Source organism: Ursus arctos, unplaced genomic scaffold (genome assembly GCF_023065955.2).
Source record: "Ursus arctos isolate Adak ecotype North America unplaced genomic scaffold, UrsArc2.0 scaffold_18, whole genome shotgun sequence".
Taxonomy (NCBI): domain Eukaryota; kingdom Metazoa; phylum Chordata; class Mammalia; order Carnivora; family Ursidae; genus Ursus; species Ursus arctos.
The window spans coordinates 1,785,368-1,805,060 of record NW_026622852.1 but is presented as its reverse complement, the minus strand read 5'-3'; the positions used below and the strand labels follow the sequence as shown (position 1 = coordinate 1,805,060).

The window sequence follows — 19,693 nt, the reverse complement described above, 5'->3', positions numbered from 1 at the left end:
CTTGAGTTTTGCCTCAAAATAACAGTTCAGGGGTGGCTGGCTGGCTTAGTCCATAGAGCATGCAACTCTTGATCTAAGGATTGTGAGTTCAAGCTCAATGTTGGGCATGGAGCCTACTTAAATAACAGTCTAGTTCAGAGTGAGGGGGCTTGTAAGGGAAATGGTTGGAAAAAGATTGACTATATCTGAGAATTGTTAAAGCTGGGTGATAGGTACGTGGCAGCTCCTTGTATTCTTCTATTTTTTTATAATTTTGAATTTTTCTATAATAGGAACGAATTCTTAGGTACATGATCCTGAGCAAGGCTTGAAAGGCCCATCTCTGAGTAGCAGTGGGTGAGCTTTAGTACAAAGACCAAGTGCCATTCTGTGGTTGCTCAAGAACTTTTAGGCTGGTGCAGCTATCCTCAGTGAACTTTCCATGGTGTTGGGTAGTGTCTTTGGGTCACGTGTTGGTGAACATGCCACCCATGCCCAGTGAATATTGAATGAGTCAATGAAAGCAAAGAGGCCCAAAGCCCTAACCCTTCTCTTCTTACCTTTGCAGCGGAGCGCAGGGGGAATATGCTGGGCTGGCCACTATCCGAGCTTACTTGGATGGGAGAGGAGAGGGACACAGAACAGTGAGTATGGACAAGTGGTGGTTGCTCACCACAGGGTGGCAATGGGTCCAACTCTTAGCATTCCTTTTGTTCTGTGGTACACTCCCTCTAAGCCTTCTTGTAAGCAGCTAGGGAACATATAATCAAGGAACAGATTTCTTTGAACCAGCTGCTACAGTCCTTGCCCCCAAGACATTTCACTGGACCATTTTGAGGGAAAACATTTGGAGATAAAAGGTTTTTGCTCAAACACAGTGTGTGAAAGTCGGCCAGGTTTTAGATTCTTCGTTGTGAAATACAGGCAACTAGCCGTAAATAATCTTTTGGTTTTAATAAAACTAGAAATGGACTGAGATTGGGCCACTGCCTACTGTATCCCACTTACTTGGGCACCCAAAACGAACCTGGCACCCCCTTCTCTAACTTTCCTGGGAGGAAAGGCAGGAAAGGACAGGAATGTTACAGTTCCAGGTCTTAGGCCTGGACAAAGGGCAGAGACCAACCTTTAATTGTTCCGTAACTCCTACTGTGACTAGGCACAGTTCTGGTTTCTGTATGCTCAAAAAATATTTATCGAGGGGTGCCCGGCTGGCTCAGTTGGTGGAGACTCTTAATCTCAGGGGTCATGAGTTTGAGTCCCACGTTGGATGTAGACATTACTCTAAAAAAGTAGAGGGAGAGAGTGAGAGAGAATCCCAAGCAGGTTTCATGCCCAGCGCAGAGCCCAATGTGGGGCTCGATCCCATGACCCCAAGATCATGACCTGAGCTGAAACTTAACATACCCCATAAATAAATTTTTAATAAAATGTTTGCTGAATAAATAAATTCCCTATTGAGAATTGTCATCTCTAAGCAGCAAAAGAAGACATGGAGCAGAGTTCGTGGCTCTGCTTCAGTTTTTACTTTGGGTATGAGAGTCTAGTCTCCGTGATCCAAACTGCTCTTGGGGTCTGTGTAGGGACCAGCAGAGCTGCTAATGGGCTTGACTGGACTCCACTGATCCCCAGAGGCAGTGCTTCTAGCAGTTATCTGACCTAGGCTTCTGAGTGTGGTGAAAGAGACTGTGTTTGCGAGGTCTTCATTTTGGTGATGACCCAATACCAAGCTAGAACTTCCACTGAGCTGTGGACATGGACTTCTTGGAGGGAGCAGTGGGCAGGGGTTGGGAGCAGGACAAAAGTGACACCCATCCCAGGAGAGTTAGAGAAAAGGGTGCCAGGCTCATTCTGGCTGCCCAAGTAAGTGGGGTACAATAAATGGTGGCCCAGTCTCAGTCCATTTCTGGTTTTATTAAAACTAGATTATTCATGGTTAGCTGCCTGTATTTGGCAATGAAGAATCTAAAAACTGTTTCACTTCCCTTTCAAAAAAGGAGGGGAAAAAGACCATTTTCTTGCTCCTTCTCCTGTTTATTTATCCTGATTCCACAGGTGTGTTTTCCCAGGCCTTTATCCTAGTTGGGCAGTAGCACTGATTTTCAAAGAATTTTGAAAAAGAGAACATTCATTAATTGAGTAATTATTCTATAGTGGTCATATGCAAAGCACTCTGTGTGCCAGTCCAGAGTTATATCGAGTCATAACTCAGATAGACACAGTCCCTGACACACCAACTTGGTTTTTTTCACTTAGGTTTTCTAGTAGTTTTGAATTCTTTAATTTTTTTTAAAGATTTTATTTATTTTTTTGACAGAGAGAGAGCAAGTGCATAAGCAGGGGGAGTGGGAGCGGGAGTGGCAGAGGGAAAAACAGGCTCCCCGCTGAGCAGGGAGCCCGATGTGGGACTCAGTCCAAAAACCCCGGGATCATCACCTGAGCCAAAGGGAGATGCTTAACCGACTGAGCCACCCAGGCGCCCTGAATTCTTTAATTTTCTAAGGAAGGGTTAGTTTAGGACTAGAATTATTCTTTGAACCTCAGGCTCAGCACTGTGATAGCATCAGAAAGGAAACGCTGAAGCTCCTGTTGTCCAGGGAAACGATGCCCGGTGACTGACATTAAAAGTCCCCGTTCTGTTTTCCTGTGTGGCTTCCTTGTACTGAGGTAGCCACTGGAACTTGTCCTTGTTGTACTCATTAACCACGTGTCTGGGGATCCTGGGAAGGGATCTGTTCATACTGTGTGAGCACCTCCATGTTGCCTCCTTCACCTCACCGCCTCCTGCCCAGAGGCTTTATAGAGAGGCCTTGAGATCTACATTGTGGTGCTTATGGAAGGCCAGGGATGAGCTGATAACAAAGCCAGCTAACATCCAGGTTGCATCTACTCTGCGATGCTTGCCACCCCTCTTCGTTCCTAGTTCTCCAGTGTGACACCAGGAAGTATCTGTGAATGTCCAGGAGTTGGGGACCAAACCAGAAAGGTCAAGGAGAAAGGATGAAAGAACTTTTGATTGTGCCTGGGCAGAGTTCTTCTCTGACTCTTGGATCCTTTCTTGCTCCTTTTCCCTCTCTGTGTTTTTCAGTCCTCTCCTCTCTGTCTGTCCCCCTGTGTGTGATGTTTCTTCTCTCACCATTGCCCACACTGCTATCACTACAGCATCCTTGTTCTATTCTGAAGGATGGAGGGGAGCTAGATGCAGCCGTTTGTGGAGGGCTAAGGGAGGGAGAGGCAGGGAAGGCCGTCCAGCCCCTGAGCTTGTAGAAATACAGAACTCTTAAGTTTGGAAATGTTGACATCCTTTCTAGATTAAAGATTTTAATTAAAGCCAATGTTTTCAGTTGGAGAAGGAGAAATGACTTATTGCTCAAATAATCAAGGAAAAATTTTCCACATCAGAGAAGTCCAAGGCAGCTGCTCCTACATAATAGACTCTAATGGAATCCAGTAAAATATATCCTTCTGTTTCGAAAAGGAGTGTGGGGAAATCATGTTCTTCAGAACCTCCCAGGTTCCTGATAGTTCTCTTATTTCAAGCTGTTTTGGGCAGTTCTTTTCACGTTTGCTCTTAGGTTAAATTTCAGAGGTTCCTAAAATGCAACAGTCAAGTTCCTGATTTACCAGTTTAATCTGGGAGAATACAAATTTATTTAACAAATACTTACCAGGCACTGTCTTAAACCCATTATAATTAATAATTCAATTTGCTAGTCAAATATTAACTCACATTTGCTGATCAGAGATGAGATTCTTATACAAAGGGAAAATATTAAACCCTAGAAAACACCAAAAACCACCCCCAACCCAAAAATATGTATGGGAGTATTTTTTCTCTTCCCAAGTACCTGAGATGAAGTAGTAGCCTTTGGTTGTTAGATTTTATTAGTGGTAAGAAATTTATTTCCTTTGCAAAGAAGCACTCCTCCTTAATCTCTCACTCGTTCAGCAAGTGTTGGAGGATGAGCTATGGGGTTGGGTCTATGCCGGGTACATTGGGAAGTTGAAAAAACGTAGCATCCACCTAAATGGTCATAAATGCACCAAAGAGGATTGTTTTATATAAACTAATGCATTAAATCTGGGTCCCGTTATTTCCCTGTCCCTTGTGACCCCACAATTTTAAAGTGAGGAAAAATTACCATTAAAAAGTTTCCCAAAAAAATTATTAAATAAAGTTTCCTATTTCCACATAGAAAACCAGAAATGTGTAACAGCAACATATAAATGAGTCATTGATAAAACTGAGACTTTTCTCTTTCTGCCGCCTTATGTCAGGATATGTATTAGTTTCCTGTGGCTGCTGTAACAAATTCTCACAAACTCAGTGGCTTGAGAAAACAAAAAATTATTTTCTCAGTTATAGAGTCCAGAAGTCTAGAATTGGATTTCCCACAGCTAATGTCATGGTGTTGGCAAGGCTAGCTGCTTCTGGAGGATCCAGGAGAGAATCTGTTTCTTTGCCTCTCTGGAGGCCTCCTGCATTCCTTGGCTTGGGGCCCCCTCCTGCCCTCACTGCATCCTCTTGTTCATTCATGACATTTTCTCCTTACTTTGTGGTCAGACCTCCTTCTGCCTCCCTCTGCTGAGAATACTGGGGAATATATTTAGGGCCCAACTGATAATCCAGGTTTCAAGATCCATAATTTCTCACCTCAAGAGCCTGATTTAATCATAGTTACAAAGTCCCTTTTGCCATAAGGTAACATCCACAGATTCTGGGGATCAGGTTTGGACATTTTGGGGGGCCCATTATTCAGTGTACCACAGGATGGTTGACATTTTTACCTTGAATGTTTTTATTTCAACAGAACTTCCCTGGTACAAATTCTTAACTTAGGCCTTTAACCAATATTTTATATTCATTAAAATCTTTTTTTACTTGGGAGTGCCTCTGTGGCTCAGTCAGTTAAGTTTCTGCCTTCAGCTCAGGTCATGATCCCAGGGTCCTGGGATTGAGTCCAACCTCAGGCTCCCTGCTCAGTGGGGAGTCTGCTTCTCCCGCTGCCTGTCCCTCCCCCTGCTTGTGCATGCTCTCTCTCTCTGTGTCAAAAAAATAAATAAAATCTTTAAAAAATTTTTTATTTGAGTGTAGTTGATTCTATTCATTTTTAATATTTGCCTTTTCCTTCTTCTTATTTATTTATTTATTTATTTACTTATTTGACAGAGAGAGAGACAGCCAGCGAGAGAGGGAACACAAGCAGGGGGAGTGGGACAGGAAGAAGCAGGCTCCCAGTGGAGCAGCGAGCCCGATGCGGGGCTCGATCCCAGGACCCTGGGATCACACCCCGAGCCGAAGGCAGACGCTTAACGACTGAGCCACCCAGGCGCCCCTGCCTTTTCCTTCTTGATCAGTGTTCTGCCCGGAAGGGATCCTTTTATCCAAAGATCTGGTGGGAGAATAAAAATACTTTATGGGAAAGGACAAGTGACTTTGGTTCTGAGAAATTAAAGAAAGTCAATACAATAGGGAAGCATTTAATTTAGAAAAAGAATTTGAGGACACACCTCGTCACCAGCATGAGACCAGTAACCATTCAAAAGAGGCACAAACTTTCTATCAACAGAAGAGTGATAGTTTGCCTTTGCGTACACATGTGTTTTGCTTAAGTAGACAACTTTGCTGTTTTTGAGGAAAGAGCTGTAAGCAGTTTCCCCTTTATAAGCCCATTTCTATAACGCCCATCCATTTCTCTTCAAGGGGTTGCAGTATTGGTCCTGGGATTTTAAAAAGGGAGGATCATTTTCAGAGTGATCATTGCTTCTCCTAGTTGCTTTCTGTTGGGGAGACTCTGCGATGCCCTTTCCTGTAGTGCAGCACCGTCACATCGACCAGAGCATGTGTGTTTGCTTGTGTTCGTGTGACTTGTAGGAGGAAATGAAAATGATTTAAATCTGGGAATTCTAAAATTGTACCCACCATCCACCTTCTGTAAGAATTCAACTCATCTTTAAATGCTAGCTTAAGATCTAGCTCTTGAAACACTTTCCCTTTACCTCTTCCGCTTGAAGTGACACCCCCTTATTCTGAGTTCCTGTGGCACCTGTTTATACATTTGCCAGTATTGTCCATGAACACAGGACACGCTTTCATGCTCACTTTATGATTCTTATGGCAACTAACAAGTCATTGCACAGAATAAGCACCCAGTAAATGGTGACATAATTGACGTATCAGCAGTGGAAGGCCTTGGAATTATATCTACCATTATCATCTCTTCTGGATCTCAGCAAAGCCAAGCAGAGCATTGAAGCTATGATTTGGGCACTTGGGTCCTAGAGTTTAACTTCCAACCTTATGTTCTTTTAAGATACTTTCTACATTTATAACTGAGCAAGGTCAGAATAACCCTGGGTCTGGTTTTTGGTCTGCCGAGATAAGGGAGGAGAGTACTAATTAATATTACATGACTCTTTAAAGAGCAATATTTGTGGATTCAAATGCAAACTCCTCTTTTGGGCATTGTTTTACACTACAGTAATATTTAAATTGTAGCAGATTTTAAGGCGTTCATGATCAGTTTAAATAAAGCATGTGGCGCCTATTCAATCTGTGTTCCAAGCGTGTCGTAGCACTTTTCTGCCATGAAAAGCCTGGTGATGGTTTTTTCTCCTTCCTTTCACTCCTTTCCTAAGGTTTGCCTCATTCCAAAATCAGCACATGGGACCAATCCTGCAAGTGCCCACATGGCAGGCATGAAGATTCAGCCTGTGGAGGTGGATAAATACGGGAATATTGACACAGCTCACCTCAAGGCCATGGTACCCGTCTTCCACTAAACAGATGGGCGAGGTCTGGGTTGGGAATATTTGCTGGGGAGAAGAGACTGCATGGTTTATATCAATGTTATCTTTCTTCGATTTTTTTTTCTTTTTTTTTTTTGGTGGGCAGCAAAACAAAGTTTATTGAGTGATAGTACACAGCTCCCAAAGAGGGAGGGAACCCAAGGGGGTTGCCCCTTTCTTTGCATTCTTATTAAAAGACTGCAGTTCCTCCTCTGAATGGGTCTGGGGAAAATGGTGTAAAATCAGAAAACCTAACTGTCTCTATTAGAAAAATAAAATGCAGCAGTCACATTTTTGGTCCATAATAAAACCAAACATAGTCTACTTCTTCCTTCACTAACCGGGAGAAGATCCTTTGAACTGAAATCCCATCCTCTTAATGCATATGTAAGAAACTGAATGAATTATTCATGTCATAGTAAGGATTCTCCTTGCAGGGCCTGCCTGCATCCTCCTTCCTGCCCAACCTTCCCCCCCTTCCCCCATTAATGATCAAACTGGCAGTCACAGTTATTCTCAATCTTTGTGCTGGGAATTAAAACATAAATGTAGATTTTGCAAATGTGTGTGACTGTCCCAGCCATTACCTGCTGAATTTCGGGCAGCATTCCACCTCCTTCCTGCAACACCAACCCCCACTCCCAACCTCCCAACCTCCAGGAAGAGGTTGCCTAGCAACTGTATCTGCTTTCCACTGGTGGACTGGAGGCTGCATCTTAAGAGGGAAGGAAATCAGTTGAATAGCAATGTGATTTTTGTCAGGATTACTAGGCATGGAGACTGAGAACTTCATGTAACTGCCTTCAAAAGAAACTGAAAACACAACAGCATTGCTCATCTCTCCCATCCATCCCCACCCTTCCAGAGCCCACAAAGTTTTTACCAACAGATATTCTGGGGCAGTAGTTGTAATTACTAAGTTTCCCCAATATAGAATATGACCTTTAAAAAAAATTTTTTTTTCATTTCCACATGAGCGTGCTCTGACTCACTGGCCAGAAAAACAGGAATGTGCCTTTTATATATGTTTGCTTTCTGTGAAAAGGAAACGTGAGGGAGATTTCTTTTTATCAGAGCGGAACACTCCTTATGGGAATTCTAATTTCAAGAGAATGAGAGGGAAATGGAATAGGGGTGGATACAGCAAGATGAGCAGAGAGAGATTAACTGTGAGAACAGACATGTCTGGAACCAAAAAGTTCTGAAATAATTATTGAGGGAAAGCCTTGGGGACTTGAGCCTAAAATACCCAAAGATCTTCCTAATAGTCTTTTAGGTCTTGATCATGGAGACCTACCCTAAAGGCATTTTGTTATTTCTTTGGAATGACTTAAGAAAAGAGTAATGGCTGTGAATGGTTATTGTCATCATACTTTGAGGGAATTCTAGAAATGAAAAAAGACTTCATCTTTCCTAATTCTGTAAAGTAAAAAGAAAGGGTTTGGCCAATAAACATTTCCTCCTTTGTCTCCCTCTGCTCTTTTCTATCCCACAGGTGGATAAACACAAGGAGAACCTGGCAGCAATCATGATTACATACCCATCCACCAATGGAGTGTTTGAAGAGCACATTGGCGATGTGTGTGACCTGATTCACCAACATGGAGGACAGGTCTATCTAGATGGGGCAAATATGAATGCGCAGGTAGGCAACACAAGAGGGACTCCCCGGGAAAATGGTTAAGTCAGAAAAAGATTTTTTCCTCTGACTTCTTGACAATTGTCTTAAAACATGATACTGAATTCAGAACTGTGGCTGACTTTCTTTATTGCCAATTTCAAGCAAAGTACTGCAATTTCACTGAGATTAGATTTTAAGGAGATGATTGAAAGTTGGGGAGGAGGTAAAGAGATTGACAGGATGCAGGGAATGAACTGAATATCCTTAGTTCGTCAGAGGTTGTGATCTCTCTAGGGATGCTACCAAGAGAAGGTCACTTGACTCCCTTCCCAAGGGAGTTCCGACCCAGGTTCTGGCCACTACGAATGTTGATCTCCCACAACATCCCATGACAATGAAAAAGCCATTAATCTGCTTCAACTTCTTCAATGTAAAGTGGCTGAATAGTTATGTCCTGAAGGGCCAATCCTGATTACTTATGTGGGGTGTGTGTGTGTGTGTGTGTGTGTGTGTGTGTGTGTGTGTGTGTGATAGAGTGAGAGAGGGAGGGTGAGAGGGGGAGGGTTCTGTGTAATGTGCACCCTGGAGCAAATGCTGTAGGGCCCATTGGAGAAGAGGATATCATCATCTTCCAGTTTTCTTAACTTCTTGGTCATTGTTTATAGTTGTGGTTGTGGTTGTGGGTTGGTTTTGTCTTTTGTTTGTTTGTTTTTGGTTTTGGTTTATTTTATTCTATCATTTCAAGTTCTTTCTACCTTTCTTTACTTCTGTCTGGTTCCCTTCTAAGTGTCGTCCAGGGATTGTCTATTGCTTCAATAGCATTAATGTACTCTTCATCTTTGGACACATTGAAAATTAGCCCTAATGCCAAAGTGGCAGGAAGGCCTGTTGAATGTTGTGGCTGGTATTAGAGTGGTCTCAGGAAAACTCTCAGCCTCCCTTCCTTTCCCTTGGCTCAGCATCTTCTCAGGCAGCCTTTCATCCCCTTCCACTGGTGTACCCAAAGTACATGACACTCAAAGCCAACCATGCAGGGGAGGTAACATTGCGGGGGTGAAAGTAATCTGTTTCTGCAGCAAGGAGGTACTTCCCTTTGCTCAGGGTGCTTCCTCTCCTCCCTCTTGTGGTGGAAAATTAGGAATTGACTGTATAGTTAAATGCGTATTTTAAAATCTAAATTAGGCTAAATGGTCAGTTGCTGTTTCCATAGAAACCGTAAGCCAGGCTGCCTATGGGATGCGAGGTGTTGACGGCAGATCTTGGCCGGTATTGAGAACATTTTTGTGAACAGCTCTGCCTGCCTTTCCTCAGAAGGGAGAGGCCACAGTATATAGCATGGCCACCTTTCCAGAGCACCCTTTCAAGTTCTTGACTTTTGATTTTGGCTCTTTCCCTTTGTGATAGGTGGGAATCTGTCGTCCTGGAGATTTTGGGTCTGATGTCTCACACCTAAATCTTCACAAGACCTTCTGCATTCCCCACGGAGGAGGCGGCCCTGGCATGGGGCCCATCGGCGTGTGAGTTCTGGGTTGCTTGTTTCAGGAAGGTTTTAGAGACTAAGAATGAAAGAATGGCCCCAAATTCGCTGTTCTCATCAAGGTCTTCAAGGGTCATGGACACCTTCATATCTAGTGTGCCTGTAGGGGCTGGGAGAGAAGCAGTGAGAAGGGTGATTTAGGGAACGTCCAAAGATGAGCATAAGTAGATTTTATTAACCACAGTGCCCAGTTGGCCACACTAAGCTCCCAGTCATACATAGATAGGGCGGGTTTATTAGCAGAGCAATGAATAGAGTTTACTGGAGCATTATGGGTCTGAACTGGAATATTAGCACCTGCAAGTGCCTCTTAGACTTTAATTTAGATTTCCAAGAAGGTTTTCTTTCTTTTTTTTTTTTTTTCATTCTTTTAAAAGAAAGCAGCTGATGGTTACATTGAAAGTGAATTATCTATCAACAACAAAAGGAACTCATAGGAGAAAAGTGCTTGCCAGGGCTGGGGAGCAGGGGGTGGGTGGGTAGGGAGAGGTTGGTAAAGGGTACAAACTTTAATCTATAAGATGTGTAACATGTATAGCATGGTGATTATGTTTCTTCAGTTTTCCAAGAATGGACCAAAGGGCCCAGTCTTCAGGTTGCTGGGAGCCTCGCCCTCTTGCTTTTTCCTGTTTTTCTTTTTGATTATTATGATTTGTAACAAGTGGGGGCACCTCAATACTTCAGCTATGGGGGACATGGAGGAGTGATGTTCATGTGCTGGCTTCCGATGCGTAGGCCCATGGGGCTCCCTCTCAGCAGCACCCTCTATCCCTTAGATGCCTTGGGAAAGAATGTGGGGCGTGGGGCTGGGAGGTCCCCACATCCTGATAAGTCCATGGATTGCAAGCTATTTCATGGCTGCCTGTCTGTGACAAATCGTCTGCCATAGTTCTCAGGTGAGCCACGGGGACACTGATGGCTGGTGAAGAAGAGGAAGGAAGGAGTATTTCCTGAACATCTGTTTCTCAGCAGGTGTCAGGTCCTTTCCACTCTGAGTTCCTCTACTAGGAATAGAGCTTTCTGAGAGGGCTCAGCACTTGCCTGTTTGGTTGGTCTGGATCTTTTTTTATATCTTCTGAAGTTGTGTTTAAACATAACAGGAAGAAGCATCTTGCCCCTTTCTTGCCCAATCACCCCATCATCTCGGTAAAGCCAAATGAGGATGACCGGCCTGTGGGTACTGTCAGCGCAGCCCCGTGGGGCTCCAGTTCCATCTTGCCCATTTCCTGGGCCTATATTAAGGTGAGGCCTGTGACTGTGTTAGGTGGGCAAAGGGTGTGATAGGTGTGTGGGAAACTAAGACTGCAGACTTTCTCCTCGACTTAAAAATGAAGAAATCCAGGCGTGCCTGGGTGGTTCAGTTGGTTAAGCATCCAATTCTTGGTTTTGGCTCATGTCATGATCTCGCAGTTGTGAGACTGAGCCCCGTGTGGGGCTCTGCGCTCAGCTCAGAGTCTGCTTCAGATTCTCTCTCTTCGTCCACCCCCCCTTTCTCTCCCTCTCAAATAAATAAATAAATAAAATATATTTATTTTGAAAAAAGAAAAAATCCATGATCTGAGATGTGATTCAGTGAAGATTGCTGACTTGGGTGGAAGAAACCTTCTGAAAGAGATCAGATAAAATGTATTTCGTCTCTTCTTCACGGTGCTCTTTCCTTTGGGTCCTCATAGTGGGCTTCACATCACAGAAACTGAAATGCCAGATACGTTGTTGCAGACCGAGTTACGTTCCATGAGTCATATGGATGTTCTGGCTATGTGATTTTAGTTTCCTGTAGGATTTGTACAGCCCCTTGCAAGTGAAAAACAGTGCACGTACTAATTATTACGCTTAGTTGAAATCCTGGGATAAATTTTAGGAATAAATCTCACATTGCTTTATATTTCTTAGGAACCTGGAAGATAAGATACAAAATAGCAGAAATTTGCTTATGTGGTAGTTTCCCAAAGCTCTTTGCCCTTTAGAGCCTGTGGAACTGTAACTCTCTGGGGTAATTAGACTTTGTTAGAGAACAGCTTTCCTTTCTTTGTGTTTCTCCAAAAAACTCTAGAGCTAGAGTTTATTTTATACGGCTCTTGTTCAAACGGGCCTGCCCACCCCCTGGGCTGACAAGACTGTGCACTGGACAGAACACTTGTTCAGCAGCTAATTAGGGCAGCTTTCCCAAACTGGCTTTCCTCCTTAAAGGAAGGGTGGCTTCTGGTGAAACAAGACTACAAAACTCAGCTATGCAAGTCATGCTGGATGGCTCTCTGGGGCTGGCTGTTATTCTTAAACAGTGTGGCATTTATGATTCTTAATGAAAACTTTCTGGGAAGCTGGAACAACAATTCTGTACCTCAGAGACTAAAACCTCCTTTTAAAAATGATATTTGAGTTGTTTTACAAATAGTAACAACAAAAACAATCATAATAAAGGTCTGCTTCTTTGCAAACAGAATCTTATTCCCAGGTTCCTTTTTGGTCCCTAGATCCTGTAAACCTGGATTGTTTCATATGGATATATTTGGGTTAGAGATGATTTCCCACATACAGAAAATAAATGCCCCAAGGCTGGTTTGGCCATATGCCAGGAATACCAGACAGAACCTCAGTTAAAAGTGAAATAAAATAGATTTTAAGCTACCTCTCTGACCTGGACCCCCCTTTATTTCAGGCTGTTGTTACTTGCCACCCGGGCACGAGAACTACCTTCTTTCCCTGCTTCAGTCCGTCTTGGACACTCTATAGGACTGCAGAGTTCCCCCTAAGAGCCCAAATTATCTCCTGGTTTCCCTTTGCCTTTACTGCTCGGTCTTACTAGCATACACAGAATCCTTAGGGGATTCTTCCCAAAATGTGCATGCCTAGGCCCCATCCCAGAGAGAATCAAATTCAGCATATGAGATGTAGGGCATGGGCCATCAAACTTTCCAAATGACTCTGATGCATGAGTTGAGAGCCACTGAACCAAATCCAAGCTCTTCATAGGAAAGGTTTGAGGCTTATAAGAGGTCATCGCAGCCCACCAGCCTTTACAGTAACCCCCAGACTGCAACCCTATGCCTTCACTTCTACACCTTGGTTTTTGCCATTCTTATCCCCTGGAGCTCCTTCCCCTTTCTTTTTGCCTCTCCAAATTCTACCCATTTTTAGATTTCCACTCAAATTCTAACTCTTTCTTTGGGAACCCTTCTTTGTCCAGCTTGGCAAAATGTGTCCTCTCCTTGCTTTGGACGTTGGTATCCCTGTTTTATTTGATGCTTTCTCATTCGTCCTATATTAGTTATGTATTTAATATATACCAAGCCTCCATCATACATGAGGTATTCTGGGAAGAATGTCAGCAGTCTTGATTTTAAGCTCTTTGCTGGTGATAATGTTCACCCTGATTTAGAAACTACCAGAAAAGGATAAGATCAAACCTGGTAGTTGTTAAACATATAAATAATCCTGACTATGGACAACTGTAAGACAAACCATACAAAATTGATTCAGTGGGGATTTTGGTCAAGATGGCACGAGATTTCTGGCCAAATTTCAGATCTCAAATTCACAGTAAGCAACAAAACCTCTCCCAAATGCATGTAATTTAAAATTCTTTTTCCTCTTTATTTTTTCTTTTCTTCTATTTGATTTAAATTCAGTTGATTAACATGTGATGTATGATTTGTTTTAGGGGTACAGGTCTTTGATTCATCTATCTTAGAGAATACCCAGTGTTCATTACAGCACATACCCTCCCCAATGTCCATCACCCAGTTACCGCATCCTTCCACCCCCAGCAACCTTTAGTTTGTTTCCTGTGATTAAGAGTATCTTACTCTTTTTCCTCTTTAGATAACAAAATAGTCAGCCAATTTTGCCCTGTTGTAAGCTTTGTTACTTTGTTCCTTGTTGTTACTCTTTTACCACTTAGTTACTTTTATAAGAAATATAAAGTTATGTTCCAAGGAGAAAACTGAAATTTATTTCAGGCTTAGAGAAGACTGGCAGACCTCCTTGTTGGGATTTTATACCCATTTGTAATGCAGTGATGGTAGGCTGACTTCCCTTGTGGGCGGGATTTGTTTGGGGGTGTCTTTGGTTAGTGTCCACTGGGTTTACCTGTTCTGTGGTTGATGACTCTTTTTCTCTCTCTTACAGATGATGGGAGGCAAGGGCCTTAAACAGGCCACAGAAATTGCTATATTAAATGCCAACTACATGGCCAAGCGATTAGAAAAACACTACAGAGTCCTTTTCCGGGGTGCAAGAGGCAAGTATCAACCTTAGTTTACCGTCACTTGGTTTTTTCCTGAGCAAGTTTGACCTAGTAGATGTGGTTTTCTGCAGTGGGTAGGAAACTTCTGTTTCTTAGCATATACCAGAGAAGAGCACAGATATTTTGGAACTGACTTCATTTAGTGAACAGTTTAGGAGTATCACTATTCGGAAGGCTATGTGATGTGGTTAGTGTATACACCCCAGGTCAACAAGAAGCCACACCGCTGAGAGATGTATACATAAACCTCGCGAGATCATTACCTCACAAAGTGCTATGGGAATGCCTCTAGAAGAGTGGAGTAATTCAGACTGGGCAGAGGAAGGGCAGAGTAATTGGGAGAGCCTTCTGGGAGGAACCCTTTGAGAGGAGCCTGGAAGGGAGAGGAGCAGACCCCAGTAAACAGAGATACTGCAGCAAGCCAGAGTTGTCTAGGTGGCGGAAAGCTTTGGGGGGGTTGATGGATGGGATAGGAAAAAGGGGAACAGATGAAGAATGAAGTTGGAGAGGCAGCTTAGGGCCTTGACTGTCTTGGCTCTCAACTTTAACCTTGAGCCAGATGACTGGATTGTTTCAAGAGCCATGAAAGGTTTTTTTGAGCAGGGGAATGACAGGATTAAGAGAATGGTAATGTCATTAAGAAAATGGCAGGGGATGAGCATCCTATTAGAAGTAGAATCAATAGGACTTAGTTACTGATTATTTGAGTGTGAAGAGAAATTCTATGCAAGCCTCTTATGCTGAAAATAGAGGTCCAATAGTGGAAATAATAGAAGGGAGAACAAAGTCACCCTGGAAGTGATGGGAGGGGATGGAGCCAGACAGATTTGCAGAAATTTGGCTATGGGCACAGAATCTAGGGGCAGACCCTTAGAAAAGGTGAAACCCAAGAAAAGAGTTTTGAGAAATAGAGCAAAACCCCTCAGGCAAATGGCTACATGAACAGGGATGAGCAGAAAAGGGGTACCTAGTGAGGGAAGACTCCATGGTTGGGGCAGCTTTAGAACCTCTGCCGCATTTGTCACAGTGCCTCTCCCGAGAAAAGGCCCTGCTTGTCCTGTCTGTCTCTATTCTGGCCTCACCTCTTCCCTGAAGCCTCCTTTTTCTGGCAGACAGAACTACTCCTTCATTTGCTCCCTCCACTACTGAGGATTTCTCCCACTCGGTTTCTCTGTCCAGCAGACCTTGAATTCCTGCAGGGTAAAGACTGTGCCTGCTTCCATTCTCTAGCACCTGTACCTGTCAGTCACGCCTGGCCCACCATAATGCACAGAGTCTTGCACAACAGGGAGAGAGACTGGTCCTATGACATGAGTCTGAAAAAGAACCTTGCCTTTAACATTTAGGAACACTTTGGTGACCTTTGAAAGAATCAGGGCAAAAAAGATGCCAAATGGAAATGAGCTGAGAAGTGGACCGAGGGTGGGGAGAAGAAGGGAGAGGCATTCGCGGTTTGGGGGAGTTTGGTAGTGAAGGCAGGGGGACAGGTGGGAGCTGCTCCAACAGGATCCAGGTTTGTTTTGGAATAAGAAAAGAACATGATTTTAAACTGCCAGAGAAAAGGATTTGAAGAGGGGAGAGTGAAGCTACAATAGTGGGAATAATAGAGGGGGAACAAAGTCATCCTGGAGGTGGTGGGAGGAGATGGCGCTGAGAGCCAGACAGATGTGCTGCACGTTGGCCATGGGCACGGAATTGGCGGCAGGGACAGAGGGGGACTTGGAGCTTGGAGTAGAGAGACAGCAGTCAATAAGCAGCATGGGCCACAAGAATGAGGCCTCTCTTCGGCTCTTTGTTTCTCCAGCTCGGGTGCAGTATACGTCTACATCTGTGATCTTTAATTTAAAGGCTGGTCTTGCCTTAAAAATATGTATCCAAAGGGTTAGTCTGGAGTTTGAAAATAGAAAAAGAGCTAAATAACTAGAAGCTCTGGTTAGGAATGCTCCCCAGAGATTAGGAAAGAAGGTTGTGGGCAATAGGTTTCTAAGTAACACAATAAAATGCTTCTGAGGTGGGTATTAAAGAATCTACAAGAGCTACTAATTAATTCATTCAAATATAGCTCCTGCCCTGTGAAATGCATCCTGCGTATGTATCGGCCTTCAGGATTAACTTCAGTATTTGTTTTGTCTGATTATGTAAGTAATTTGTATGTGCTCAACATGGAAGGTTTGGAAAATAAAAACCATGAGGAAGGAGGTCTACATGATCCATGGTCTCGTCAAGCAGACATAACCACTATTAATAATTTGGCTGTATTGCTTCTTATCTTACATTTAGACCATTGCGATCATATTACAAATACAGTGTCCTATTTTTTAACTTTATCTTATATTGTGATCATTTCTCCCTGTCATTAAATGTTCTTTGAAAGTAGCTACATTGGATTTGGGTACTTCTACAGTATTTTCCCCCTAGTTGTTTGCTTTGCGTTTGTAACAATGCTGCAATGAATATCTTTTATTTAGATTTTTAAAAAACATTTCTGATTATTTCCTGAGGTTAGAGCTGTAGAAGAGAAATTATTATCTCAGAGAGTATGAATGCATCTAAGCTCTTGGTATGCATGGCCTTGTCCCCGCAGAGACTTTGTACCAATTTATTTCGTGCTAATATTGTATGAAGTGACCATCACACCAGGGCCTAGTGAACACCAAGTGCCAGGCTGAAAAACAACACCAACCAAAAACAAAGTATCTGCCATTCCGGTGGTTGAAAAATGATCTTTTTGCTTTAATTGACAAGGTTTAGGGTTTTTTATCTGTTTGTTTTTTTAAGGTATTTGAAATTTACTTATGATTAACTTTATTTGAAAACTTCCTTGAGACAGAATTCACATACCGTACAAATGACCCACTTGAAATGTACAATTCACTGATTTTTAGTGTGTTCACACAGTTGTGCAACCTGAAGTTTTGTGTTTTAAAGCAAGAGTGCGTGTGATCTGGACTGCATGGGGTGTGGTGGCAGTCCCGCAGAGAGGGGAGTGAGCAAGCAAGCGTTTCTCAGGTGCCTACCATGTGCTTAGCATTTGAGTGACTGCTTTAAGCAGAGACTGTCTCAGTCCTAGGGGATTTGCAGCACAAAATGATAGATGCAATTTCCATTTGTTTTGACATTTTATCCCAGAATCAAATAATAAATCACATTTCTCATCCCACGCAGAGATCTATTGGTGATTACAGACTTTATTGCCCAATCCTAAAGTTCATGAAATAAAAAATTGTCTCATGTTTGGTTTGGTAAACACACTCATTATATAATTTGAAGCTGAGTATTCTAGGGCCTAAAAAAGAATTATCACTGTACCTCCTGAGGGCCCAAAATAGATATGTTCTTAATAAACACATTGTATTCCAAGATGTCTAACGGCAATATTAAAAGGCCGTTATTCATCGTAATCATACTTACTAGTTCTGTATAAGACTCTGGGATTACAGATGACTGCGAGGCAATAATTTTAATGAACTCCAGGCTTCCCTTTGTGAACCGTTTCTGTGAGAGATTTGAAAATACCAGCTAAACCACTAAGGCTTATGGTTTTGTGAAGCAAGGAAGTGACAGGCAAGAATTGGGATGGGGAAGCAGTACTATTTAAGATGAGGAAAGAAAAGAATTACGTCAGGTAAAATGGTACCTTTTTGTTTTGTTTTGTTTTAATGATAAATTCTTATTTATTGAAAGACATCCAGTTGAGAATTTTTTTTTTTAAGATGGTACCTTTTTAAAAAGAGGAATAAAATTCAGAGATGTCTCCTCTTGTGGGAGGCTAAGCTCACTGTTTGATCTAAATGAAGTTTCTGTCAGCGGAGTAGGCCACTTTATTAGTAGCCCAATGTTTTATTTACGTTTCAGTTTCTTACATGGCCATCCCTTTTTGACCTTAGACAAACCTAATGCTGCCTGGAAATTCCTGTTCCTGAGTTGGCTTCCCAGTGGCCTTTATGGGCAGACATGGGCCTCAGGGGCTGGACCTTCGCATCCCAGGCCAGGAAGTGACCCTCCTGAGGCCAGAGGCCCCACCTACCCAACCTCATTTCCAGGGAAGCGTTCAGTTTTGATTCTATTAGTTATGGTCCCTGCAACTGAAGAGCTTGACCAAGCCCTGATTGCCCAGCTAAGTTTTATAGAGTAATTAGCCAGCGAGTTCCATGTATCTCTAGGCAGTCACTCCGAGGATGCGGAGCGGATGGGACGATGCTCCAGGCGTAGAGCGAAGCCGCTGTTATTTTGCTTTTCCATCATGCCACCCTCCCTTCCTTGTTCCTTTGACTTGGTATCTTTTCAGACTCTCGGCTATAGTCATGGTTAGGCCCAGCAGGAACATCTACTCAGAGAAAATGAAAATTTGTGCTGACCAGTGTATCTAATTTCTACTTCAGATTGCCCTGACTCACCATATGCCATAGAAAGCTTATGTATCTTTCCTCCTTAAAAAGTATAAACAAAGATGAACATCCTGGGATCTGGCCTCTAACAGCCACCGAGTTTCAATCTCACCCCTTTCAGGGCTCAAGTACAGAAAGAGAGAGATATGCTGAAATTCCACCATTTCCATTTGAACACATTAGGCTATGGATTTAGAAAATAACATCTGAACCTCATTTTGAAAATGGAGCTCTTCCCAAACCGCCTGCCTGTGGTGGGGGCCCTGCAGACGCAGGCTTTGTGTTACGGGTGCTGGGCTCCACGTGACTGAACTTCTCCTTGGAAGACTGCCCTCTGCCTGCCAGCAAGAGTGACTCCTTTCCTCCATCATGTGTCCCTCTGCCGCTCCTGCCCACTGGGCGTCCTTCAGAGCAGCAAGCTTCATTAGCCTTCTTTCTTGTCACACCCTCACAGTGCTGAGGTGGCTGCCAGAGGCTCAGAGAAGCAAGGTCAAAGTTGAGTCTGGGCTACCAAAATGGGGTAGGGACAATTGTGTATTTGGGATTCCTAGACTTAAATGATCTCACCCCCCCCCCCCCGCCCCCGGCCAAAACTCCAACTGGTCATTCCTTTTAGGTACAATTCCCCCTGACTTTACCTAGCTATGAATACAACTTTCTACTTTTGAATCCCACTTCTTACAAATTTAATCCCCATCGTTAGAAAGAATATTTTAAAAATATCCAGTGACAGTATATTTAAAGCTTCAGGTTCTCATACTTTCATTTTTCTAACAAAACCAGCCCTTTCTTATGTATTCATTACATAAGAAGCAGAGCGATTACAGACGATCTCAGGAGCTACTAATGACTGGAGCTATTCTTCTCAGGCTTGCAGAATTATGTCTGCTCCACGTATCTGTAAGTAGATTCATGCTGAGAGTCAGGAAAGTAGGTGAAGAAGAAGGAGTACATTGTTATCTCATGAGCATCCTTTCTTAGAAGGAAACTCATCAGTTGTGTGGGCCATGGAATTTGGAAGCCCCCAGAAATGATGTTCTGTTGATGCAAATACTGACTTAGGTGCTGGTTTATTCCTGCTGGTAGGTGGGTGATCAAATAGCTCACGCTGGGGAAATGGCAGCCTAGAGCAA

General features: G+C 43.1%; 1 protein-coding gene across 2 annotated transcripts in view; it reads left to right on the top strand.

Moving 5' to 3' along the window:
• The window catches only part of GLDC (glycine decarboxylase), a 97,188-nt gene that overhangs the window by 68,209 nt on the left and 9,286 nt on the right, over window positions 1-19,693 (top strand). For both annotated transcript variants that reach the window (XM_026506547.4, XM_057313426.1), the window contains exons 16-21: window positions 548-623; window positions 6,619-6,744; window positions 8,264-8,413; window positions 9,794-9,906; window positions 11,027-11,168; window positions 14,055-14,166. In XM_026506547.4, the coding sequence (XP_026362332.1) occupies window positions 548-623; window positions 6,619-6,744; window positions 8,264-8,413; window positions 9,794-9,906; window positions 11,027-11,168; window positions 14,055-14,166 (719 nt within the window). The remainder of the gene's footprint in view (window positions 1-547; window positions 624-6,618; window positions 6,745-8,263; window positions 8,414-9,793; window positions 9,907-11,026; window positions 11,169-14,054; window positions 14,167-19,693) is intronic.